General features: G+C 40.4%; 1 protein-coding gene across 4 annotated transcripts in view; it reads right to left on the reverse strand.

Moving 5' to 3' along the window:
- TEC (tec protein tyrosine kinase) overlaps positions 1 to 21,050 on the reverse strand; it is a 53,252-nt gene that overhangs the window by 25,197 nt on the left and 7,005 nt on the right. The window contains exons 1-2 of one of the 4 annotated variants that reach the window (XM_027797283.2): positions 16,500 to 16,644; positions 8,601 to 8,783 (exon numbers count right to left, since the gene is read on the reverse strand). The exons of 1 other annotated variant lie outside the window; for it this stretch is intronic. In XM_027797283.2, the coding sequence (XP_027653084.1) occupies positions 8,601 to 8,738 (138 nt within the window). In that variant the 5' untranslated portion in view covers positions 8,739 to 8,783; positions 16,500 to 16,644. Of the gene's footprint in view, positions 1 to 8,600; positions 9,110 to 16,499; positions 16,645 to 21,050 lie in introns of those variants that run through there. 2 more of the 4 variants (XM_055723838.1, XM_005433599.4) reach the window with 2 other exon arrangements.

A 21,050-nucleotide genomic window follows, 5' to 3' on the forward strand; every position in this document is an offset into this window, starting at 1 on the left:
GAGGTATTACACAATTAGAAAAGGTGTCTACTCATATTCTGAGTTTGCATTTATATATAGATCTTGTGAAGAAGTTCAAAAAGCCCTCTATTCCATCATGTATTTTTACTCTGTAGTTTTTTTAAAGATACAAACACAATATTCTCTATCTAGATGGATGTGACAGGCATTATTTTAGGTGGGATAACTTATAAGAACATTGTTGTACTTGCTCAGCAATATCATTTATGCTGAAAATCACTGTTACAAGTTAATCATTACATCTTTAATTTTATATATATAAATATATTTATATCAAAATATATATAAAAGCATGTGTGTGTGTTTTAATCCACGTATCCTGACTGCACTTCAAAAATTTTGATTAATTCTTTTTCTGACAGCACTGTGAAAAAACTCTGTTTAATTCCATTAAAAATTGCTAAGCAATAAGAGCTGAACGGATCTAAAGCCACAACCTCTCTGATACATAGTTGTGAAGGTATGTCCCCAGTAAGCACAACTACGGACTTCATGCAATTCACATGGAAGTGTATATCCACTTCTGTTTCCTAGTGGGAAAACAGCAGTCAACTCCCAGTCCTCTTCCAGGTCTAGATGGAATAAAGTTATTGTGCAGACTTGCAAGTATTTTAAGAAAGCTCCATCATTACTACCTATGACTCGGAACACAACAAAAAAAAAAAAAAAAAAAAAGCTCTGCCAATCTACTCATCTCAGAAGCTATTTATCTTACATCAAAAACCAAGACTCATCAGTGATAAGAAGCATTTTAATAACGAGTTGTGCTTTTTTCATTTATATAAAGAATTAAATCACCTACGCAATGACTAAGGAAACCATATAAATTAGGGTATTAAAGGTCAAAATAATGAAGGATAAGCACTATATAAGGAATAAACAACAGTAGAATTGATACATGTTAATCTTCTGTTAAAAGAAGAAAAATAACTGGCACAGTCATTTGGAACTCTGTAATGTTGTTATGCTCCAAAGGAAGTATTTGCACAAGATCAGTGTTGCAATGAAGCTACACAACTTTAACCTGAAACCTGCAGCTTTAAAGTTATTTTTCCTTCCTTAAAATATCATGATGGTAATTTCAGTAGCTTCTGTCTCCTCTCTATTCAAATTACAAGAGCCAAATAAAACTCTTGCAGAAGAATATTTTTTTTTTTAGGAAGAGGCTCAAAATTAGCAACTCCCAAGAACGTTGAAGTTTTTATTCTGTTTTTTTCACTCACATCCTGGCTGGTTTTTGTTAGTTGTAACAGTTCCCTTTACGCAGGACAGTTTTCACACAAGTCTGATCCTGATGGCAAATACCACTGCTGCCAGTGAAGACAAGGGCACTCTGCACCTCCCAAGAGGAGCTCATCAGAAAACCTCTCTCTACTTGACTGCACAGAAACATCCTTCTGAAGACTCCTAAATGTTTTCCCACCGGGGCTATTATTTGCCTTCTCTGTAGAACCAAAATGGTTTCTGCATACTAATAAATAGTTAAGTGTTGAGCCTACCCGAACACCCTCTGTGTAGCTCCTCCACAGCTAATGGAGGAGCTGCGTTAGCTGCTCAGACTGCTGCGTTGCAGCACAGACTCTCCCCGTTTTGTCCTCCCCTAACACCGCAGACCCCCACCCACCCAAACACGTGCAGGGTAACCATGAGGACCAGGACTTACCCTATATACTTTCTGAAAATGCAGAATCCAATATAAACCATTTACTACTGAAAACTCTAACCCATACAGTGAACGTGAGCAAACAATAAAGATGCTAAAGCTTAAAGCAATTTCACATTCATAAGCTCATACTCAGCTTCATACTGAAGGTCAGCACAAGCTGCCGTGGGCTGGAAAGGTTAATGCAAGCACACCGCGCCATGCGTGGGAAGACAGTAACCAAACCACACATCAGCACACTTTCAAACTAAAAGAGGGTCACTTCCAAAGTAAAGAGTAAAAGAGTGTCACTGCTAAGAAAGCTAAGAGAGAGAGAAATACACAGTGAAAGGGAACACTCCACAACTCCAATAGCTGTAAGGATATTAACAGTCTGCATACTGGTAACAAATAATAAAATTATGAGCGAATCTGTGCCAGCTTCGTGGAAGCACTGCACTCATGTGAAACATCAACGTGAAATTTTTCAAACCAACAAAATAGCAGGACAGCTTGCTTGCACAAACCAGCTCCTTTCAGCTACTCCCATGATGAGAAATACTTTAACACCTACATTTATTATCTTGCCTTCATCTCAAAGAACTTCCCTTGCCAAAAATGCCATTTAGGGCAAAACCCTCTAGTCTGTTGCACTTTTAGTTCAAGTGAGATGCTCTGTTAGCATGAAACTAGCTAAAATTTGTGTGAAGTATATGCTACCTGCTATCATGGCTATTCTGTAACGCTGCAGTAAGCCTGCTCCAGTCAGGGCCATCAGACTGCCCTAGTGTCTTCTCCCAGTTCAGAGACATCTTCCAACCATTCACTGAGAAAGAATTCACAGCAGTAAAACTTACTGCCACACAGGGAGAAAGAGGATAAACCAAGAGTACTTGGTGAACTACCCTGATGGATGCAGTAGCTTGAACGCTATTCCTTGTGTGGTCTGTCCTGTTGTCTAACCCAAGAGGAACGATAACCTACCCTGCAAAGAAGTGTATGGGGCACCAGCCACCAGGCATACTGGTAGAGCCGTAAAGTGAGTATTCCTTTCCACTACAACTGTTCAGCTGATATTTCCTGATACTTTTCAAATTTCAGTGATAAAGCAGACTCCTAGGTAAACCCTAAGGCTTCATTTTCCAAAGAGTCAGCTGCAAGTGCAAATGTATCGCACCTTTGAAAACAAACTCCAGAGCACTTACAGTTGAATATACAAGATATGAAGCCACTTTCGACAGAAAATGGCCAAACATATCTAGGGCCATTCATTTGTGAAGTTATTTCCACAAATGTCTCCTTTGATTTCAAACCTGCACACCCTTCAAGATGAAATCAGCAACTCACAAAAAGTCACACTAAAATTTTAACTAAATTATCACTGGTCAAAAATACAAAAAAAACATTCCAAATGAGGTAGTTCGTGGTTTGGTGTGGTATGTTTTGGGTTGGTTTTTTTTTTGTTTGTTTTTAATGAATGCATTCAATATTTGCTTTTTAGACAAGCACGTTTATTTCAAAATTGCTTTACTTTGCTTATTAATTTCCTACAGGCTAGTATTTTTTCTGTTTACTTAGAAGAAATAGTTCAGGAAAATCAACAGCAGCATACCTGAAATAGTATGCTGAGCTTTCAAGCCACACAAAACTGGAAAGAGATTTCCTAACAAAATACTTCACACTAGTGCTTCCACACTAGAACACTACACGCCTTTACTATACAACCAGGTTACCTGGAGGAGTTACGCTACAACCAATGACTCCAGCTGACAGCAGTAAGCATAAAGCAGCAGTCCTCAAGCCCAAGGGCCAGTTAGTGCAAAAATGCCTACTACCTCCCACCTCCAAACCACCATAGTTACTACTGTCTACATAAATCTGTTTAAAGCTAGCTCAGTAAGTCTACAAGGTGTATTTGAGAACATTGTACATATCTTAAGTCTTTCTGACTATAGCATATTCAGTTTTAATAGTACATCTCCATACTTTGAATAGCGATATTTTTTACTTCTTCCTTATTTTTGTACATTCATCATCAGAACTCCATGCTTGGAGGTCGATTCAGTTATTTCTTGCTATAATGAATTTCTGTCTTCATTACAAATTGAATCCATTACATTCTGATCTCATTAGCCACTTTTGCAACATTAAGGAAAAAAAGACAGAAAACTCTCTTTCCAAGAATGACAGCTGATAAATAGTTAAAGGTGTCACAAAAGTTACAACATTAGCTCTGCCTTTTATATGTCTGTAACTATCATTAGCCCAATACTGCACAGTGGTGTAATAATGGCATTTCCCCAACATTTACGCTTACTAATTCACAGAATTTATGCCAAAAAAAGGCCAAAACCAGAACCCTACATTAACCCAGCTTAAACAGAATATTCCTACTTTCTAACATTAAAAATTCATCTCCATGACGCTTAAGGCAAGTCAGTTCCTGATGTATCTTTGTTTCCAAGCTTTTTAATGTCCACCTTTTTAACCAACCTTAAGGTGGTATCTCCTTTTTTTTTTTTTTTTTTTACCCAGACAGCATAATGCCCAGAAGTTAAGCCATAAAAACCAAAGTCCTATGGCTTCTTACACAGAATAAGTTTCCATGACATTACTCATGATTTTAGAGCTTTGCACCTAAGCCAGGACTCTCCTTCCTCAAGTTTCTGTACTTTGAAACCAGCCCTGATATCCAGCCTCTTTACTGACTCTGTAGTTATGCTTCATAGATAGTTCACACACTTTCTCTATGACTGACAGTTCACCAATATTTCTAAGTGCAGAAGCCACCTTTCTCCTTCTCATGGCAGCTCTGCAGCTTCAGCTTCACTGTAGGCACTTTGTACCATGACAGGGTGCCTAAGCTGCTTGAAAGCATGTATGAAAAAGTTTAAATAGGTTATGAGCAAGTTTAAACAAGATTCTACCCTGTTGCTAGTAGTCATGCTTATGAAATAATTGTTTATTGCTCCAAGTAGGTATTTGGCACTTTGTCAAGACATAAGAAAGAAAAAAGTAGAGAAGAGCACTTCTATAATGTGCAGTTTCTGGCCAAAGAGCAAGTGATCCTTCACCACCAGCTGCACAGAACAGCATCAAATAAATCTCTCAGCAGCACTTACAAGAACAACATTTGGTATGGTTGACTGCTTTCTGTTGTCATAAATGTTCCACTTCTGTCACCAGACATGCCGATATCTAATTCTGTCTCCTTATTTACAATCCCAACTTGCCCACGCATCAAGTGTTGACTAATCTGGTTAATGAGATTTAATTTAAGCTTGTTTTTAAAAAAAGAAGTGGTATGATTATTCACATGACCACAAACCCTGGGTTCTTCTTGAACTCTCTACTGAATTCCCATAGAAGTTAAAATGGAAAAAAAAAACCAACCAAGAAAAGACTTCAGCTTGGACGACGACCACACTGGGAATCATATACTTGTGTAGAGGAGCAGAACTCAGACACCCTTGGCAGGCTGCTGCCACTGCAGTTATGTGATTAAAATGAGGGTGTGGGATCCTCTTGGCTTAGGATTTCCATGCTTATCTTACCAATCTGCACTTTGAATATTGCGAAGCCTGAAATGAGATCAGTGGTACCTATCCTTTCATCTGTTTTATCTTTAAATTCAGCCATCATGCACAGTAGTCACATTTATTTCAGTAATAAACCTCCAAATATTCAGAAGGGCCAGAATTATTTCAATCTCTAATAATATTTTTTTATATTTTTATACAAACTACTTCTGTCAGAATATACAACTGTCTTACTGCAAATACAAATTTATAGCCATCATCACTGGCTTAAAAAAACCAAACCCAAACAATAATCAAACAACTGATAAACCCCCCAAACTTTTTCCATTTCAGTTGCTCAGTGAAACAAAGGAATAACTACCATATCACTGATCTTAGTCACACAGTATTTTTTTTCTTTTTCAGATAGAGACCGAGTATTGCTGACAAAAATATTGTGTGACCCTCGAAGATCAGAGCTCATTATTTTCAGACAATGCTGTTAATAAAATAAAATGCTGATTAATGCTAAGAGAATCTAAAGTGGGAGGAACAGTGAAAATGAAAAGGGGTTGAGGTTGGAAAGCTATACGTTATGGCTGAGCCAGTCTAACAACCTGTTGAAGTCAACAGTCAGAGCATCCTGTCCTCCTCCGCCACCTGGCACTGCTTCTGGTGCTTGTTAGATCCTGCACCAAGCTAACACAACTTGCTAACCCAGCAGAACACCAGTCCAGAAAAAAACAACAACAAAACAAAAACCAACAAATGGAATCAAATATCTTTCTGCCGATTAGCAAGTTTTTTCACAACAGTATGGATTCCAGCACAAGCCTGGACCAATTCAAATGGATGGGGGAAGCCTGCAAGGCCAGGACAGCGATGAGATGAACCTGCCTGTTGCAGCAGCACACTGCTGGACTAGCATAGGCGTAATGTATATTTTCACCCCAACTGTCCTTATCTGAGGCTGGAGCATTTTAAGAAGTTACTGCCTCCCCAGCTGAGGGCACTACGGGCAGCCCTGCTCCATCTCACTGCAAATAAAACAGAGTTTAAACCCCCTCTCAGACAGATGCACCAGTCAGTCTCCTGGAAGGGTTTTTTGGCTGGAGGAGATTAACCTAGAGGGGAAGGGGAAAGCTAGAAGGGGAAAGCTGGAAGCAGTAACTTCTTAGAGGGTGACAATTAGACCTGCAAAACCTGTTAGATACATTTCTATTTGACCTGAATGAAAGCTGGCACAGGATAAGCATGCAAGACATGTTTCAGAGTGCTTCTTAGGCTCCACCTATTTATTTGGGGGGAGGGGGGCAAGGCAGCAGGATTTAAAATAGAAAATTAAAAAGGCATTCTAAAATTCCGTATTTTAAATCCAGAGTCAACAAAAATACACAAATTCATATTCTGAGGTGGCCTGAGAGCTGGTTGAACAGCCAGATGCAGAGGGTGGTTGTCAGTAGCACAAAGTCTAGCTGGAGGCCAGTAACTAGTGCTGTACCCCAGGGGTCAGTACTGGGTCCAGTCCTGTTCAACATCTCCAACCTGGATGAAGGGGCAGCAAGTTATCAGCAAGTTTGCTGATAACACAAAACCGGGAGGAGTGGCTGATAGGCCAGAGGGTCATGCTACCATCCAGAGGGACCTCAACAGGCTGCAGATATGGGCTGACAGGGACATCGTGAAACTTCTTCCAGGAGAAGTGCAGAGTCCTGTGGCTCAGAAGGAACAATCCCCTGCATCAATATATGCTGGGGGCCACCCAGCTGAAGGCAGCTGGGCAGAAAAGGGACTGGGTTTCCTGGTGGACACTGGGTTGCAAACCAGTGTTTTGCAAAGAAGGCAAATGGCATCCCGGGCAGTATTAGATGAAGTATTGCCAGCAGGCTGAGTGGTGCTCCTTCCCTCCTACTCCGCATAGGTGAGGCCACATCTGGAGTACTATGTCGAGTTCTGGGCTCCCCAGTAGGCAAGAGACCTGGACATAATGGAGAAAGTCCAGCAAAGGGCCACAAGGATGATGAAGGGACTGAAGCTTCTCTCCTATGAGGAAAGGCCAAGAGAGCTGGGACTGTTTAGACTGGAGAAACTACGGCGGGGATCTTATATCTATTTTAAACACACACACATAGACGTATATATCATATGTGTATAAATGCCTGAAGGAAGGGTGCAAAGAGGACAGACCCAAGCCCTTTCCAGTGGTGCCAAATTTATTTTATTTTTTTTTACCTTTACTGTGAGAGTGACTGGCACAGGTTACCCAGTAAGGCTGCAGAGTCTCCATCCTTGGAGATACTCAAAAACCTTGTGGAGACAGTCCCGGGCAACTGCTTGAGCACAGGGCTTGGACCAGATGGCCTCCAGAGGTGCATTCCAACCTCAGCCTGTTTGTGATCCCTTGACCACATCCAAACTATATACAGAGAACAGCAGCTACAACAGACTGCTGCAGTCTTAGAGCGTGGTAAATGAGCTCAATTCTGCTGCAAGCTCAAGGTCTGACAGAGAAACATGCTTAGCAAAAGCCTCAGCTCTCCTGTTCTTTCATCAGAGGTAAGACAGCTGACACAAGGGGTTGCAGAGTTGTCTCTATTAAGTTTTATTTGTTGAATGGCTTCCCAGGGTGTAGAGCACGCTCTGCTAGCTACTGCAGCCATTTTAATCACCTTCAGCATTGTGACAAATCTGGAAAGCAGCCTCAGTTAAGTCGAAAAATCTCACCCCCAGCACTAAAGGTATAACAGGGCACTCCAGCGGCAGGTGATCTTGAAGAAAGGGAGTCTGGAGCTCATTTGAAAAAAATGCTGGTCTGAGGATTTGCCTAGTTCACACTATTGACTTCAAGTGTAAGTGAATTTACACAGAAAGCAGTAACGGAGGGGAGCTGCTCATGCTGCTGAAGATGAACTGCTTCCTGCTTCATCTCAGTCACTAGGTAACATGATCCACTCTAATGGATCTCATCTCTAGTGAACTTGTTCTGCAATGCACTGCTTCTATTAAATCCTCTTTCTCCTGTTTAAATTCAGTTAATTCCTCGGTGTGAAAGTAATGGCCTTCACAGTAAACAAGCAGCTACATCCTGCCTTTTCCCCCACTTTGTAATAGCAGTGATCTTTCATCTCTCTGGAGAGAGAAAGAAATTAGCTGTGACGACCAGCTATAAAAGCTGTTCTAACTTATTTCCTGGCATTCTGGCTATGTACTACTGCTCTGGTTAAGAACCAGTTAACTTTGACAGAGGCATAGAAAACTTATCTGCCTTACAAATAAGACAAGTAAGATGTTCATTGCCACCCATGGCCATTCCCCCCACCCACTCCTGACATTATGATGTACGGGAGGAAAAAAGCCAATAGTATACAAAAACAAAAAAGGAACAAAGGCACTCTGTAGTATAAATCTGTGTCTCCTACCTCTGCTCGACCTTCGTAATATGTTAGCATAGATTTTGTAAGTACAAAAAGCCTCTCTTTGTAGTTTAAGGGAGAAGTCCTCTTCTTCTGCTGTGATCTTTTAATCAAAATCTCTTGTAGTATAGTAGTCGTATTCATTTCAGCCACTTGTCAGTTCTGTTTCTAGCCATTGAATATCAGTTCCTGTGAAGACGAGAGGAATAAATCATTACAGTATCTTTGGAGGATCACAGAGCTGGAGATTTCTGTAGTAAAAAAGCTCCTTCTACTTATAAACAAAACTATGGGAATACACAGAAAGCTGGAGCTTTCCCCAATCACCTGGAAGTTTACAAGAGTTAATTATTAGACAGGAAAGTTCAGGCTTTGCTCAGCTGAGGGCTGCACTGGCACGTTCCCAGGAAGCCGAAAGCAGTACCCGACTGGGGTGAAACAAGCGGCACTGCAGCCCACATCACAGAAAATACGGGTGAGAAGTCCAAGACGTGCTCCAGGCAAACAGCAGTGTACAACTACTCTTCACCACAAAGTCCTAATGTGTATCACAGGTTTAATTGCTAAGGTCTGTGCATATATAAATGCCATGTGCAAAAAAGTTCAGTATACAAAACTGAACGTGGATCAGTAAAAGACATTTTGAAAATTCAGTCCTATTACTGAAAATTTTCAGACACAAAGGGTCTTTTAGAAGATGTCAATTTGAGACCAAAGAAGTAAAGCTTACTTTTCATGAAGTGCTAAGTATCTGCCTTCCACCTTCTGTTTAGAAAAGACTTTATGCTGACCATCAACAATCTAATTTACTTCTGACAGGTTTGGATGCTCAGTAACACCCAGCTGCTTTAAAGTTTTACACCATGACTGATACCTGTAGGACAGACTTCGGAGTACGTAAAAACGAACACACCCACAGTTACTTTGCAAACCTGACTCCAGCGTCCTGCCAGCAACCCTGTCAGGCAATCTCTCTGTTCTCTGCAATGCTGGCAGCCTAAACACAGCTGATCTCCTCCCTCAGCTGCTCGGGTGCCACTACCTTGTGTGGGTGCAGCGTTCCTCCCGCTGGGCTGGGACGCAGGCTGGGGAAGGGATCCAACCGGGGGTTTCACCACACAGCACAGACGGCTGCCCGCACAGTCTTAACACACGAGGTGGCACGGAGGCAGAAATGAAAGGTGTGGGAGAGGTTGTGCAGAAGCTGTTCCAGAATCCTTTCCCCTCGCCCCTTAGCTTTCCCCTTCTAGCTTTCTGCCCGAAACCAGGGCATGCTGCAGGCACAGACCTGGACCACAGCTCAGGCTAGAGCAACACGGCTGCAGGCCAAAGCCATGGCTTGAAGAAGGAACAGCAGCACCTGCTGAAGCACCACGACTGCAAGTATCTTCTCAAGTGTCTGTTGTGGAGGGGGCAGGGGGATAACCCAAGCTGAAGCTCTGGATAATCACTGCAGAGCTCTGTACCAGGAGGAAACTTGTCTCCAACATAGTAAAAAAAAAAAATATATCAAAAAACCACACAAAGCTTTTCTCATTTCTCACAGGGCTAAATTTATGCACCTATTTACTACTTAGAGTATTTCAAAATTCACCAGGGAAACGTATGTACATTTTTGTCTGCAGGCAACGTAACTTCAGCATGAACAAAATAGCGCTTTTCACAGCACTGTGCAGAGAAGGTTGAAGAGCCACAGGCCTCCTCAAAACATTAGTTTTATTTAAACTTTACTTTTGTAAGGTAAAGAAATTGACTTCAGTGCCGCTCCTTTTGCTTCTGCCTAAACATGTCATTATTTGTTGTGACAGTAGATGAAATGACACCCTTTGCATTCCAGTCTAGTCCCAATACCACGTTCCGCTCCTTGTTTTGGCCAATGAAGCTCCCATAGCCCACACTCCTACCACTTCACGCAGCTGGATGTAGTTGTTCACTAGTTTAAAATACCCCTTTCTCTTCAAGGTGTATCTCTGCATACGCTAGAAAAAAATTAGTCTGCGGTTTACATGGAACTACAAAATAAGACCAGGTTAGGCTGCATAAGTAAAAGACTATAATAGGATTGGAAGTGGTGATTATTACGAATAATCTCTTTTTGTTGTTTCTCCACCTCTGATGCATGTAGACGCATATATTTTGTTGGTCATCTGTCACATTGCGTTCCTGGGAAGAAGACAGATCTTTTTAATTAGTAATTGTATTGGGTGCATCCTTTAATGACTAAAGCTGGCCAATTCTGTTTTATAGCTCTTCTAAAACTAAATTGGCAACCTTAAAGATAATTTCAGAAGGAAGGATACTACCATGAACTGAAAATACAAACATTCTTCAAAGCATTACAAGCCAGTGTTAGCATTCCGCCCAGCTTAACGCACACAAAACTGTAAGGGTTCCCATCACAAGTTCTCCCACGCAAAACAACCCTTCTGTTCTCTGTAGTACAAATCCTTTGTTGGCACTTAAGGGAAACAGAATTATTACCTGTCTTGGAAATTGTGATCTCAGAGATCCTCGGAGCGCTACACTAGAGAACACAAGGAGTATTCAACATGAACTATGATTTCAAATCTCAGTACTGATAATGCTAAAATGTTTTGTTTCACTACCAGCCTTCTTTAGTCTCATAAAGATTATACAAGAAACAAAACAAAAATCCTTTTGATAAAAACAGCATTAAAAAATAAAAACATCAGTAATGTAATTGGTCAACACCTGCAGCTGGTTGCTACACTGAATTCTCTCTGCTATGGAGATCTCTGCAGATTAGAACCAGTTTCCCAAGTCATAAGATCAGCCTTTGAATCTGCATTTGGTCACAGAAACCTGTTCTGTTTGCAGTTTTTTTCCAAGCCAATGGCTCTAGCCACATTTCTGTTTCCATAAATAAGGCTCTGGACAACTGAACCCTCACCCATTATTCTGAAAGTTCCTTTCCAAAATTGCAATACTTTATTGAGAAGCACCTGTAACAGCCACCCGTACCTTTTATCAAACCCATACATCACTACTTTTTCTTCAGTACAGTTTTAGAAAGTTTGTGCCCTTCTCGCCCCCAAATAATTCACTGTTCCCAGACCATCCCTCAGGACATGAAGCTGTTTGCGTAACATGTTATCTCGTTACAAACAGCTGTGGGAGTTTGGACTGACACCCCTCTAAACTTCTCACAGTATCACTCCTGCCAAGGACTTGCCCTGTTCCCTGCCAGCTTTAGTTACGTGACAACAAATATGATCTAATTTGCAGAGATGCTGATTACTCAGAATTATGACTGAAATCAGAAAGAGTTACAGATTCTCAGCTTTTTTTTTTTTTTAACAGCATGAAAATATTCTCAACCTTAAGTATGGAAAAGTCTGCATCAACTTGCACTATGCATCTTCACATTATACAAATATTCACCTGTATGTCCCTGAAGTCAGCACACACCTTCCTCAAAACAAATGAAAACAACTGTTAAGATAACTGCCAAGTCAATATTAATCAAGACGTACAAAGTAAGTTTTTACTTGTAGACAGAGCTTCTTATGAAGCTCTTATGAAGACAGAGCTTCTTACCTTTCCCGGTTTTCACTGGGGAAAACTGAGGCACTAAGTGATGAGGTAACCCCAGCAGTTGCAACACTACCCACACACCTCCTGGTTCCCACTCCCAGCTCCTGGATTGTGTGTGTTGAAATCATTAGTCACCACAAGCCAGTTGGTAAGCACATGTAACATTAAAATGGTTGAATAAACAAATGAAAGCCCCAGTAGATGTTCTAGTGAGTAAAGAAGAGAAAGCGCATCCCAGCTGACCAAGGCTTCTGATTCAAATGCATTAATTAATTGTCACTTTTTACAGCACAAAGCTTTGTATCACACATAGTCACAGAGTGGTTCATAAGAAAAAAGGCATTCTGAAACACACACATATCACAACACTCATAAGATGAACACCAGCCAAAAACATCTGTCTGTGACTGAAAACAAAAATAAAAATCAAGCTTGAACTCTGTTTTCTGAGTTTCAACCCTTCCTCAGCGATGGTTATCATTTACCTAGGAATTTGGGTTCTTCAGTGCAAAGCCTTAATGCTAAGCTGATGAGCTACCATTCAAGACAGAGAATCCCTCTAAGAAATCAGCATCCTCAGCTTTCTGACTTGGGTTTCATGCATTCAGCACAACTGCTCTTTTTCAGAATTCGGACCCATCAATCCAGACTGGTCGCAATTCCAGGTCTGCATATTTAACACTGGAAACTTATCACCTAGTGCAGCACATTAAAACTATACAAATTCACTAATTCAATTTAAAAAAATAAAGGAAAATGTCAATTTTAAGTTCACAGGTGGTACTCAATTCTGACTCAAATCTGTAACTCATCCAGAATATTTTTTCTCTTTTTTTTTTAATTATTTCAGATCAGTTTGCTGATCAAGTTCATAGCGTGTCCCTGCCGTGGGTAAGTGAACAGGCAGCATGCTGCAGCTCTGGGTAGAGAGGGGAAACAGTGCAAAAGGAAGAAAAGGAGAACTCCTTACCCTGGTTTTTTTCTGCTGAAGCTGCTGTCGCTTTATCATGAAACTACAAACCAAGTACATGTGAATAGTTAGTTACATGAGAAGCCAGCACAGGCTTATTTGAATAATTACTACTCAATATAAGCAAGGATTGCAAAATCTGTTGTTCTGCTTCATATGGCAGAAAAGTCTTTGTCCCACGCCTAAGGTTGCAAATTCAAACTCCAAAAAATAGAAGCCAACCCAATAAAAGACAACTGATATTAATCCCTGTTCAAATGGTAAATTTCACATAAATACAAATACAAAAAAATATCATTACAGTATTTTTTCCCTCAATTCCCATTTTAAAATTATGACAGATTATGCTAAAGTATATGTGAAATATACCATATGCCAGAAAAAGGAGAAGTAAAAAATATTTGGATTTGCTTTTTTCTCCCCCCACACACTTTTTTTTTTCTTTTCTTTTTTAAAACAGCAGACTCAGACACCATTTCTTTCATATGTAAGGTTTTGGTTTGGTTTTGGTTTGGTTTGTTGGTTTTTTTTAACTGACAGAAATGCCATTTTGGGGGGCTACTTTCAAATAAATTTCAAAATTAAACACAAAGGTTTGCAAAATCCTTGTCTCCATCTGAAAGTCTGCCAAAAAATCACTGGCTGATCTTGCATGTAATCGGACCGTGTGAAAATAAAAATCATAATTGCCTGCACTAAATTTAGGTTAACAAGTAAACAGGCTAAGGGGTAACTCAGTGACAACTCTTTGACTGGAGAGCCTGAGAGAACATGTGACATTGCAAAATACCCTTTGTTCAACTGAAAGCTACTCACGTACACATGCAGGAGTATTTCATTGCAACCAGCACAAGTTTTCCGAAAAACTTTCATCCTCTGAAAACAGGCATGCTATGTTTTACAAAATACAAGCATTTGTTTCCTTCTAGCATTGTAACTTTGGTAGCTGGGGTAAGTGAAGAAAATCAACACTGAGAAAGTGACAGTCCTTCTTAGATAGGGTCAGCTGGCACTGAGGTGCTTCATCACACCAAAGCAGACCATCAACTCAACCACCACACAAGAGAGGTAGAGCCAAAGGGCACAGAACAGGTTGGGGAAAATGGTAAGAGCAGCAAAAGGGTTTCTTCCCCCTTACAATGATGAGTTCAGATTTAGGAGAATAACACATGCATGTCTCCAAATAATTTGTAAACTCGGTTCTTCTCTTTATTGTGACCTCCTGTAAGCAGTACGCTCCAATGACTGTTATCCTTTCACAGCTTTATAGTGCAGCTTCATCAATTCCCTCACAAATAAATTATTTAGGAAAGGAACCTCTGCTTGATGCAATAAAAATTACATTATTACCATGCATGATGTAGAAGGTATGTAGACATGGATATGTCAATATTTTTTATTATTATTTAAATTGCTTACTGCTAACTTTGAGTTAGCAACACTGTGGGGTACCATACAAAGGATGGCCTATCAATTTTCACTTACCTCAACAACTTTTTATATTTTTATTCATTCCTCTAGAGCTAAGTATTTGTAGCTTTTCTTACTTCTTCCACACAAAAGCTCTGCAATACCTATGAACTTGCACTGACTATTTTGCCCTTCGGTTGATTTGGCTCAAAAACCTCTTAGCATTTGTAATGTACTTTGCTGGAAGAAAATAAAGCTGAAACCTAGTTTGGGACACAGGAAGACAAGGCACACACACACACCCCAAAAAAAAAAAACCAAAACAAAGACTCTGAAACATCAGTTAAAGTAGCAAAATCCAAAAGTTTTCTACTGATCTTCTGCACACTCAGCCATCCTTTCTAGAGAGAAAAAGCTTTTCAACGTGTCTTAAGAAACAGTATTGTCTCGAGAAACTGTATTGGTGATAAAGAAGATACTCAGCTCTTGCTTTGTGTGCTATCCCCAACTTCCCACGTTTGTTTTGTTAGTCAAAAGGTATTATGAGTTCATCTCACAATTTCATTGAAGACTAAAAAGTCATCTTCATTTCTGTACTAAAGAGACACAAAACCCACTGCCCAAGAGTTGCAAATCTTTCTGAACATGAACTTGTTCCCCTACTGTATTTATTGCCTGCAAAGTGACATTGGTACAGCTGTAACATCTCCAAGCCTGTGTTTTTGCTGCTTGTTCAACGCTTGTGAAAAGTCTTCGTTGTTCTTCACCATCATCTCTGTAGATTAAAGTTTAACCCCTACCTTCATCCACCCACTTTTTCTCACACAGAGTAATAACATGACATGGAAAGCTGATGATTTATGTTTTGGGTGGAAGAGGTCTTTATATGTATAAATAGACAGTAGCTGTAATTCATCATATTAATGGGAAAGTTAATTAAAAATGTATACAAAACCACACAGAGAAAACTTTTAACAGTAAGAAGATCTCAAATAATCTACCAGACTAGGTTTTTTTAGACTAAAGAATATTAGATTGGTCTGTAACCACATCTATAATATGGCTCTGCATCACCCTCTGCTCAACCCACATACAGCAATTAATGGCTGATATTATTTCCATAATAATGCTGCTAGCATTAACTGCTATTGTTAACTTCCACTCCAGAACCCAGACTTACCACATTATTTTTGCTGTAGACTATGAAAAGCTTTCAAGGCAGCCTACCACAATCAAACAGTGCTTCCCACAGAAGAAACCCAATCTCAAATCCACAAGCAGAAGTGATCTTTTCTGAGGACCTGTGGGTTCGGGCTCAGCAGAAGCCATAGGCAGTCTGGCAAATGAAATACCCTGGCAGCAGGGTCTACTGCATTCACACAGCTTCCAGGCACGAGCTTTCTGTATTTGGTGGCCTTAGCACACAGGCACACCAAACTCTTAAAAGAAGATGAACTTAGCCCTAGCTGGGCCTTCTGACAAAACCTCCTGCAACAGCCAGCAAAATCACATGTGAGAAAATACACTATATTTAATTATCATACATTTGATTCAATTAAAGGAAGATTAAAATTAAAGAAGGCAATTAAAAAAAAAAAAGCAACTTCACTTTCTTCTTAAAGACGTCTTTTTGAGGGTAGATTTCTGATTTTTGAATGAGGGCAGCAGTGCATTCTCAGTGATGAATTTAAACAGCTGACTGAGGATGCTGTTGCTAACTATACACGCTGCCTGGTACAGCACTTGTCATTTCCACGATGCCTAATCCATGCTGTTCAGACAAGGACCAAATCCAAGCCTAACTACTATTTTCATGCACTGACATTTGATATTAACCCTTAGAAGGGAGACAGAAGATTTTTCCCAGGTCTGAACTTTGTTGCTCAGGTATATTTTTATTCCTAACTACCACATAAAGTGCAGTGAAAAGTGTAAAACTTAATTGTCTGCTGTCATACAGCAGCTCTTACCGTGCTGTGGTGCCATCACCAGGACTTCAGGGCGCTGTGAAAAATTCGACTGCAGCTGACCAGATGAGGCAGAGCATAAAGGGATTTGCTTGTGCAGCATAAAGGTCTGCTGACGGATATTAGTTTGGTTTACTTGCACAAACACAACTGGCCTTCAGCTGACAGAGAAGAGGTAGAAGATAAAGCACTACAGAAAGGGAAGGTCAGGGTCTGAACTGGGAGGAGGTATGTGGTATACTGGTTCTCCTTATGTGTGTTATGTGCCTTCAAAAGGAAACGGTACTCTTTGTTCTAGCCAGTATTTTCAAAGTAAAGTTAGAGAGGAAAATGGAAGAGCTATCCCCGAACCAGGTACTGCTCTGGAGGAGCAGAGGCTCACACAGAACAGTCTCTGCTTCACTTCTACATAGACCAAGGCTACTCCACCAGTCCCCCACCAGCGATTTGGTAAAGTGGAGCTGTTGTCTTAGGCTTTATTCCTAAAATCCCCTGCCGATAAGAAGGGAGGAGAAACAGTAACACCCACTTACTAAAGAAACAGGCAAAGATGAGATTGGCAAAGGAAATGGGCGATGTTTTGCAAAATCTTTTCCTACTTCTCCAGGAAGCCAGAGATTTAGAGGGCTGGAAAAATAAATGTTTTGTGAAATGAGAGACTGAACTCAATTCTGCTTAGGAATCCTAAAGCTCACCATCAAGTACAAGGTCAACTGCTATTGTACACAAGACTGCAAGACTAAGAAAAGCAAATCAAATCTATGGGGAAAAAAAATTAAAAAAGAAAGGAGGTCAACAGTTCCTGAGGTTTTTAATTACCCCAGAGGAGTCAGTTTAATTTACTTTCTTCACAATATGAATTTGTTTTTCCAAATGTTATACAATCTCAGGTGAGCACGTGATGTATTATACCAAAAATAATTTCAGCATTCAAGATGCTCTTTTGACATGGTCTAACTAAAATACTGTAATACCTATGAATTATGACTTGCTTTATACACAGGGAATGACTAATACTTCCTCAGTAACTTCTCTTTCCAAACACTCCAAGATGAACTTTTTCCCCTAAACAACTACATGTTCTCCGACTACTGAAGTTAGAGAACTACTTGTTCTCCAGCTACTGAAGTTAACTCTTTCTGATCTGCCAGCATACATGCCAAGTAACTGATACCAATACAATGACCCTAACTTTGCACTCATCTGAACATGATCACAGCCTTGTTTTGTACCATTGGGCTGAGATACCTCCTGAAGTGAAGAATGGTAGAAATAAGCCACCTTATTAGACATCTAGCACCACCTCTCCTCTGGTCCCAAGGCCATTCATTCTGGAGCTAGAACCAACAATAGTATTTCAACACACAAAAGCAACAGCCAGCCTTCTAGATGATTACTTGTGATCATCTTAAAAGCTGCCAAGAAAACCCAATCAGTGGCTGAAGGAAAGCTTTTCTGGCTTGAACATACTTTGCCAGCAGTAAGCAAACCCGAAATACTGCTAAGGAGGCTGGCTGTTCTCTGCACCAAAGGACTGCCATGGCAAAGTGCCACTGGTACATCTATATGGCATAGACACCGTGGCTTGGCCCCTGATGGCAGGAAAGCAGGACCAGCACTGCCCTACACTTGTACTAAACGCTAACCTGGAACTACTCATTTGGATGAGGATTCTGCTGCACCTGCCTGTCATCCTAGCCAACTTATTGCTAGCTTCTCTCACCTGAACTCCACGGAAAAAAACGCAGAGAAGCTCAAGGATGAACATCTTAAGTCACTCGTCGCTGGGTTGACAAAGAATTTTCAAAGAATGCCATGAACTGGATTGGTTTTAAGTTTGATAAAGGCTTTATGAATTAAAAATACACCTTCCATGTCTTACAAGAGGTATATAGAAGTGGTCTGTAGGTACATCCCACACTAAGTAGAAAGCGGGCATCAATTATGACTTCATCTCAACCACTCTCTGTCCCAGGCTACCCTTAAACAACCTGCTATCCTTGCATATGTAGAAGCACAGTGGGTCACACAGCACCTATAATTTCCTCAATGCCTGCAGGAAGTTCAGTGATATGGATACACAGGCTTTGAAACCCACCTTCAAGAGCCAGCCTTGAGTTACAAAAGCTCAGACTATGTAGTCCATCAGAGCCCTGTTGGACCAGGTATAATGACCTCACAGTACTCAAAAAGGCAGCAGTTCACCCTCACAATCTGCCAGTCAGCAGTACAATTAGTAAGATGAGTTTATTTGGAGAAGTTCCTCAAAACTGAACTGAATCAAAACAGCATTTGCTTTTAAGACACCCTGCAACCATCAACTATATATTCACTGTTTATTGCTAGGGAAGCAAGCTATTTACCTAGCAACCTCTTACCTGCTTTTTGCACTTATGTTTTATTCACAAGAAATGTACAGGAACTTTTTGCTTCTTCAGATAAACTATCTCAAATTGATAGCAGGCTATAGCTCCTTAGCTGTTTGTCTTCTAAGATTATTTCTCTTATTTCAATCATCAGGTTTTCTTTAGTCAGATGGAACTGTGTCATCAGAATTCAGGTATAAATCCTTTTACCCCTTCTGCAGCACTCCAAGATATTCTTCATTTGCAGCTATATAGAAACGGCATAATTTCCCAAAATGGGTAAACACTTGTAGCACCTGCAACATCAAAGCCAAGCTGGGTGCTTTAGTATCTACAGATGACAGCTGTGCATGCATCCCTGAGCCTCAAGGGGATGGCTTGTGGGAAAACCAGTTCAGAGACTCTTCTCTAATAAGTTAGCTACCCTCCAGCTAAGGACCACATGATCTTAAAATAAGCATACGGCTGGGAAGAGCTGCAAGGAAGTCCTGAGGTCAGGGGAAATTTGCAAGAAAAAAGTAGTCAGCTTTCAGGAATTTGGGGGGACTCTTAGGTACACGGCTTGCAGAAGAGAAACCTACCTCTAGATAAGCACTAGGTTAGGTTATAGAGAAGTGATGGCTGCTGTGTTGCTCTTCTTTCGTAACAACAACTTAGCAGAACTAGATGAGATGGCCCTGAACCAGCCCCAGGGACAAGCTGTTACTTTTTCCTGGGTTGCTGAAGACTACGCTCTACTCTCCATATTACTACAATCACAATAATCTTTGTATCTTTTATCAAGCATCCATCCTTCTAGGTCATTCATACAGAGTAGATGAGAGCCAAGTTTATGCCTAACTCCATAGGAACAGCTGTTAACAGCCCCATTGTAGGCACAGAACCAACTGTTCTCTGCCTAAAAAGATAATAAGCTTAATAAAAAACTTACCCTCTTTTTAGTTAGACTTTCGGTTGCTTTTCAGGTGGTCTATGAAGAACATCTTAGCAGCAAGCTGTAATACTGAACACTGACTAGTTAGGTTATCTGAGCAAGAGTTGAACAGGTTTGCGAGCAAGAGATTAGGCATGGCTCCTGCATGCCCTGTATCCTCCACCAGGTGCAATTCCAACATCTGTACATCAGTATTACACTTTTAACAAAATTAGGCATGCAAAAGACATAGCTCAGGTAACCATATGGCATGTGGTAAGATGATAGCAATATATGCTAAAAATTTACATAACAAGCTTTTTTTCCCCCATTATAAACTGTTTAATTCAAATTAAATATACCAGAAGCTACACTCTGTTTAAACATATTCATTAATAGAGCCTTTAATAAGAAAAATATAAATAGAGACAGAAACAAGCACCCACTACACTATGTGGAAGCTACACAGTAAGAAATACTTCAATAATAATAAACCAGGGAATTTCACCTGAAGACAAAGCTGTGAAGTTGACTCAGATGATGACCTACTGGCCACAACTCATGTGTTGACTAGTGGGTATATTTCCCCTCAAAGTATTTATTATGAGGTAGTATTATAAGGACATTTGATAACTTGCTTTTTTGCACCTACTAGCCCCAAATCTCTCTCATACAGACAGTGCTGATAAATCTAAAGTTATGCATCAGAACTGCCTTCTGTGCAAGAGGAAAAACCCAAGGCAGCAAGTGGGGGACAGAAAATAACGCAAGTTTCTGTTTATCAGGTTTCCCCTGTATTGTTTTCACCAGGATACATTGCCTCCACTATGAAACAAGTACAAGAGATTGAACCCAAAACGAATGACTGTTACACATTAAGCCCAGGATCTCATACTGCTGCTCCCACATCTGACAGTTCAGGGCTACACACACCAAAGCAGTGGCGCTGGCAAGCTCAGCATTCTTATCTTCTGATTCCAGACTCTATTACCCTGTTATGTTGGATAGGTTACAAGCAAAATTTCACATTAATGAAAATCAAAGTTCCCTCCCCATCTTACCACACCCTCACTTCACTGAGATGGGACAACACAACTCCTGGTGAGAGAATTACCACTTGATTGCACGCAAAATCATAGAAGTAACACTACCAGACCACATTTCACATTCTCGTGCTTCGTGCATGTCCAGCTGACATTCTACTTGAAGGATTGTACTACAGTAGTTTTCATTTTCTTTAATCAGCTAACAAAGCCTTTCAGTTTCTGTGTTGCT

This window comes from Falco cherrug, chromosome 1, assembly GCF_023634085.1.
Source record: "Falco cherrug isolate bFalChe1 chromosome 1, bFalChe1.pri, whole genome shotgun sequence".
NCBI lineage: Eukaryota > Metazoa > Chordata > Aves > Falconiformes > Falconidae > Falco > Falco cherrug.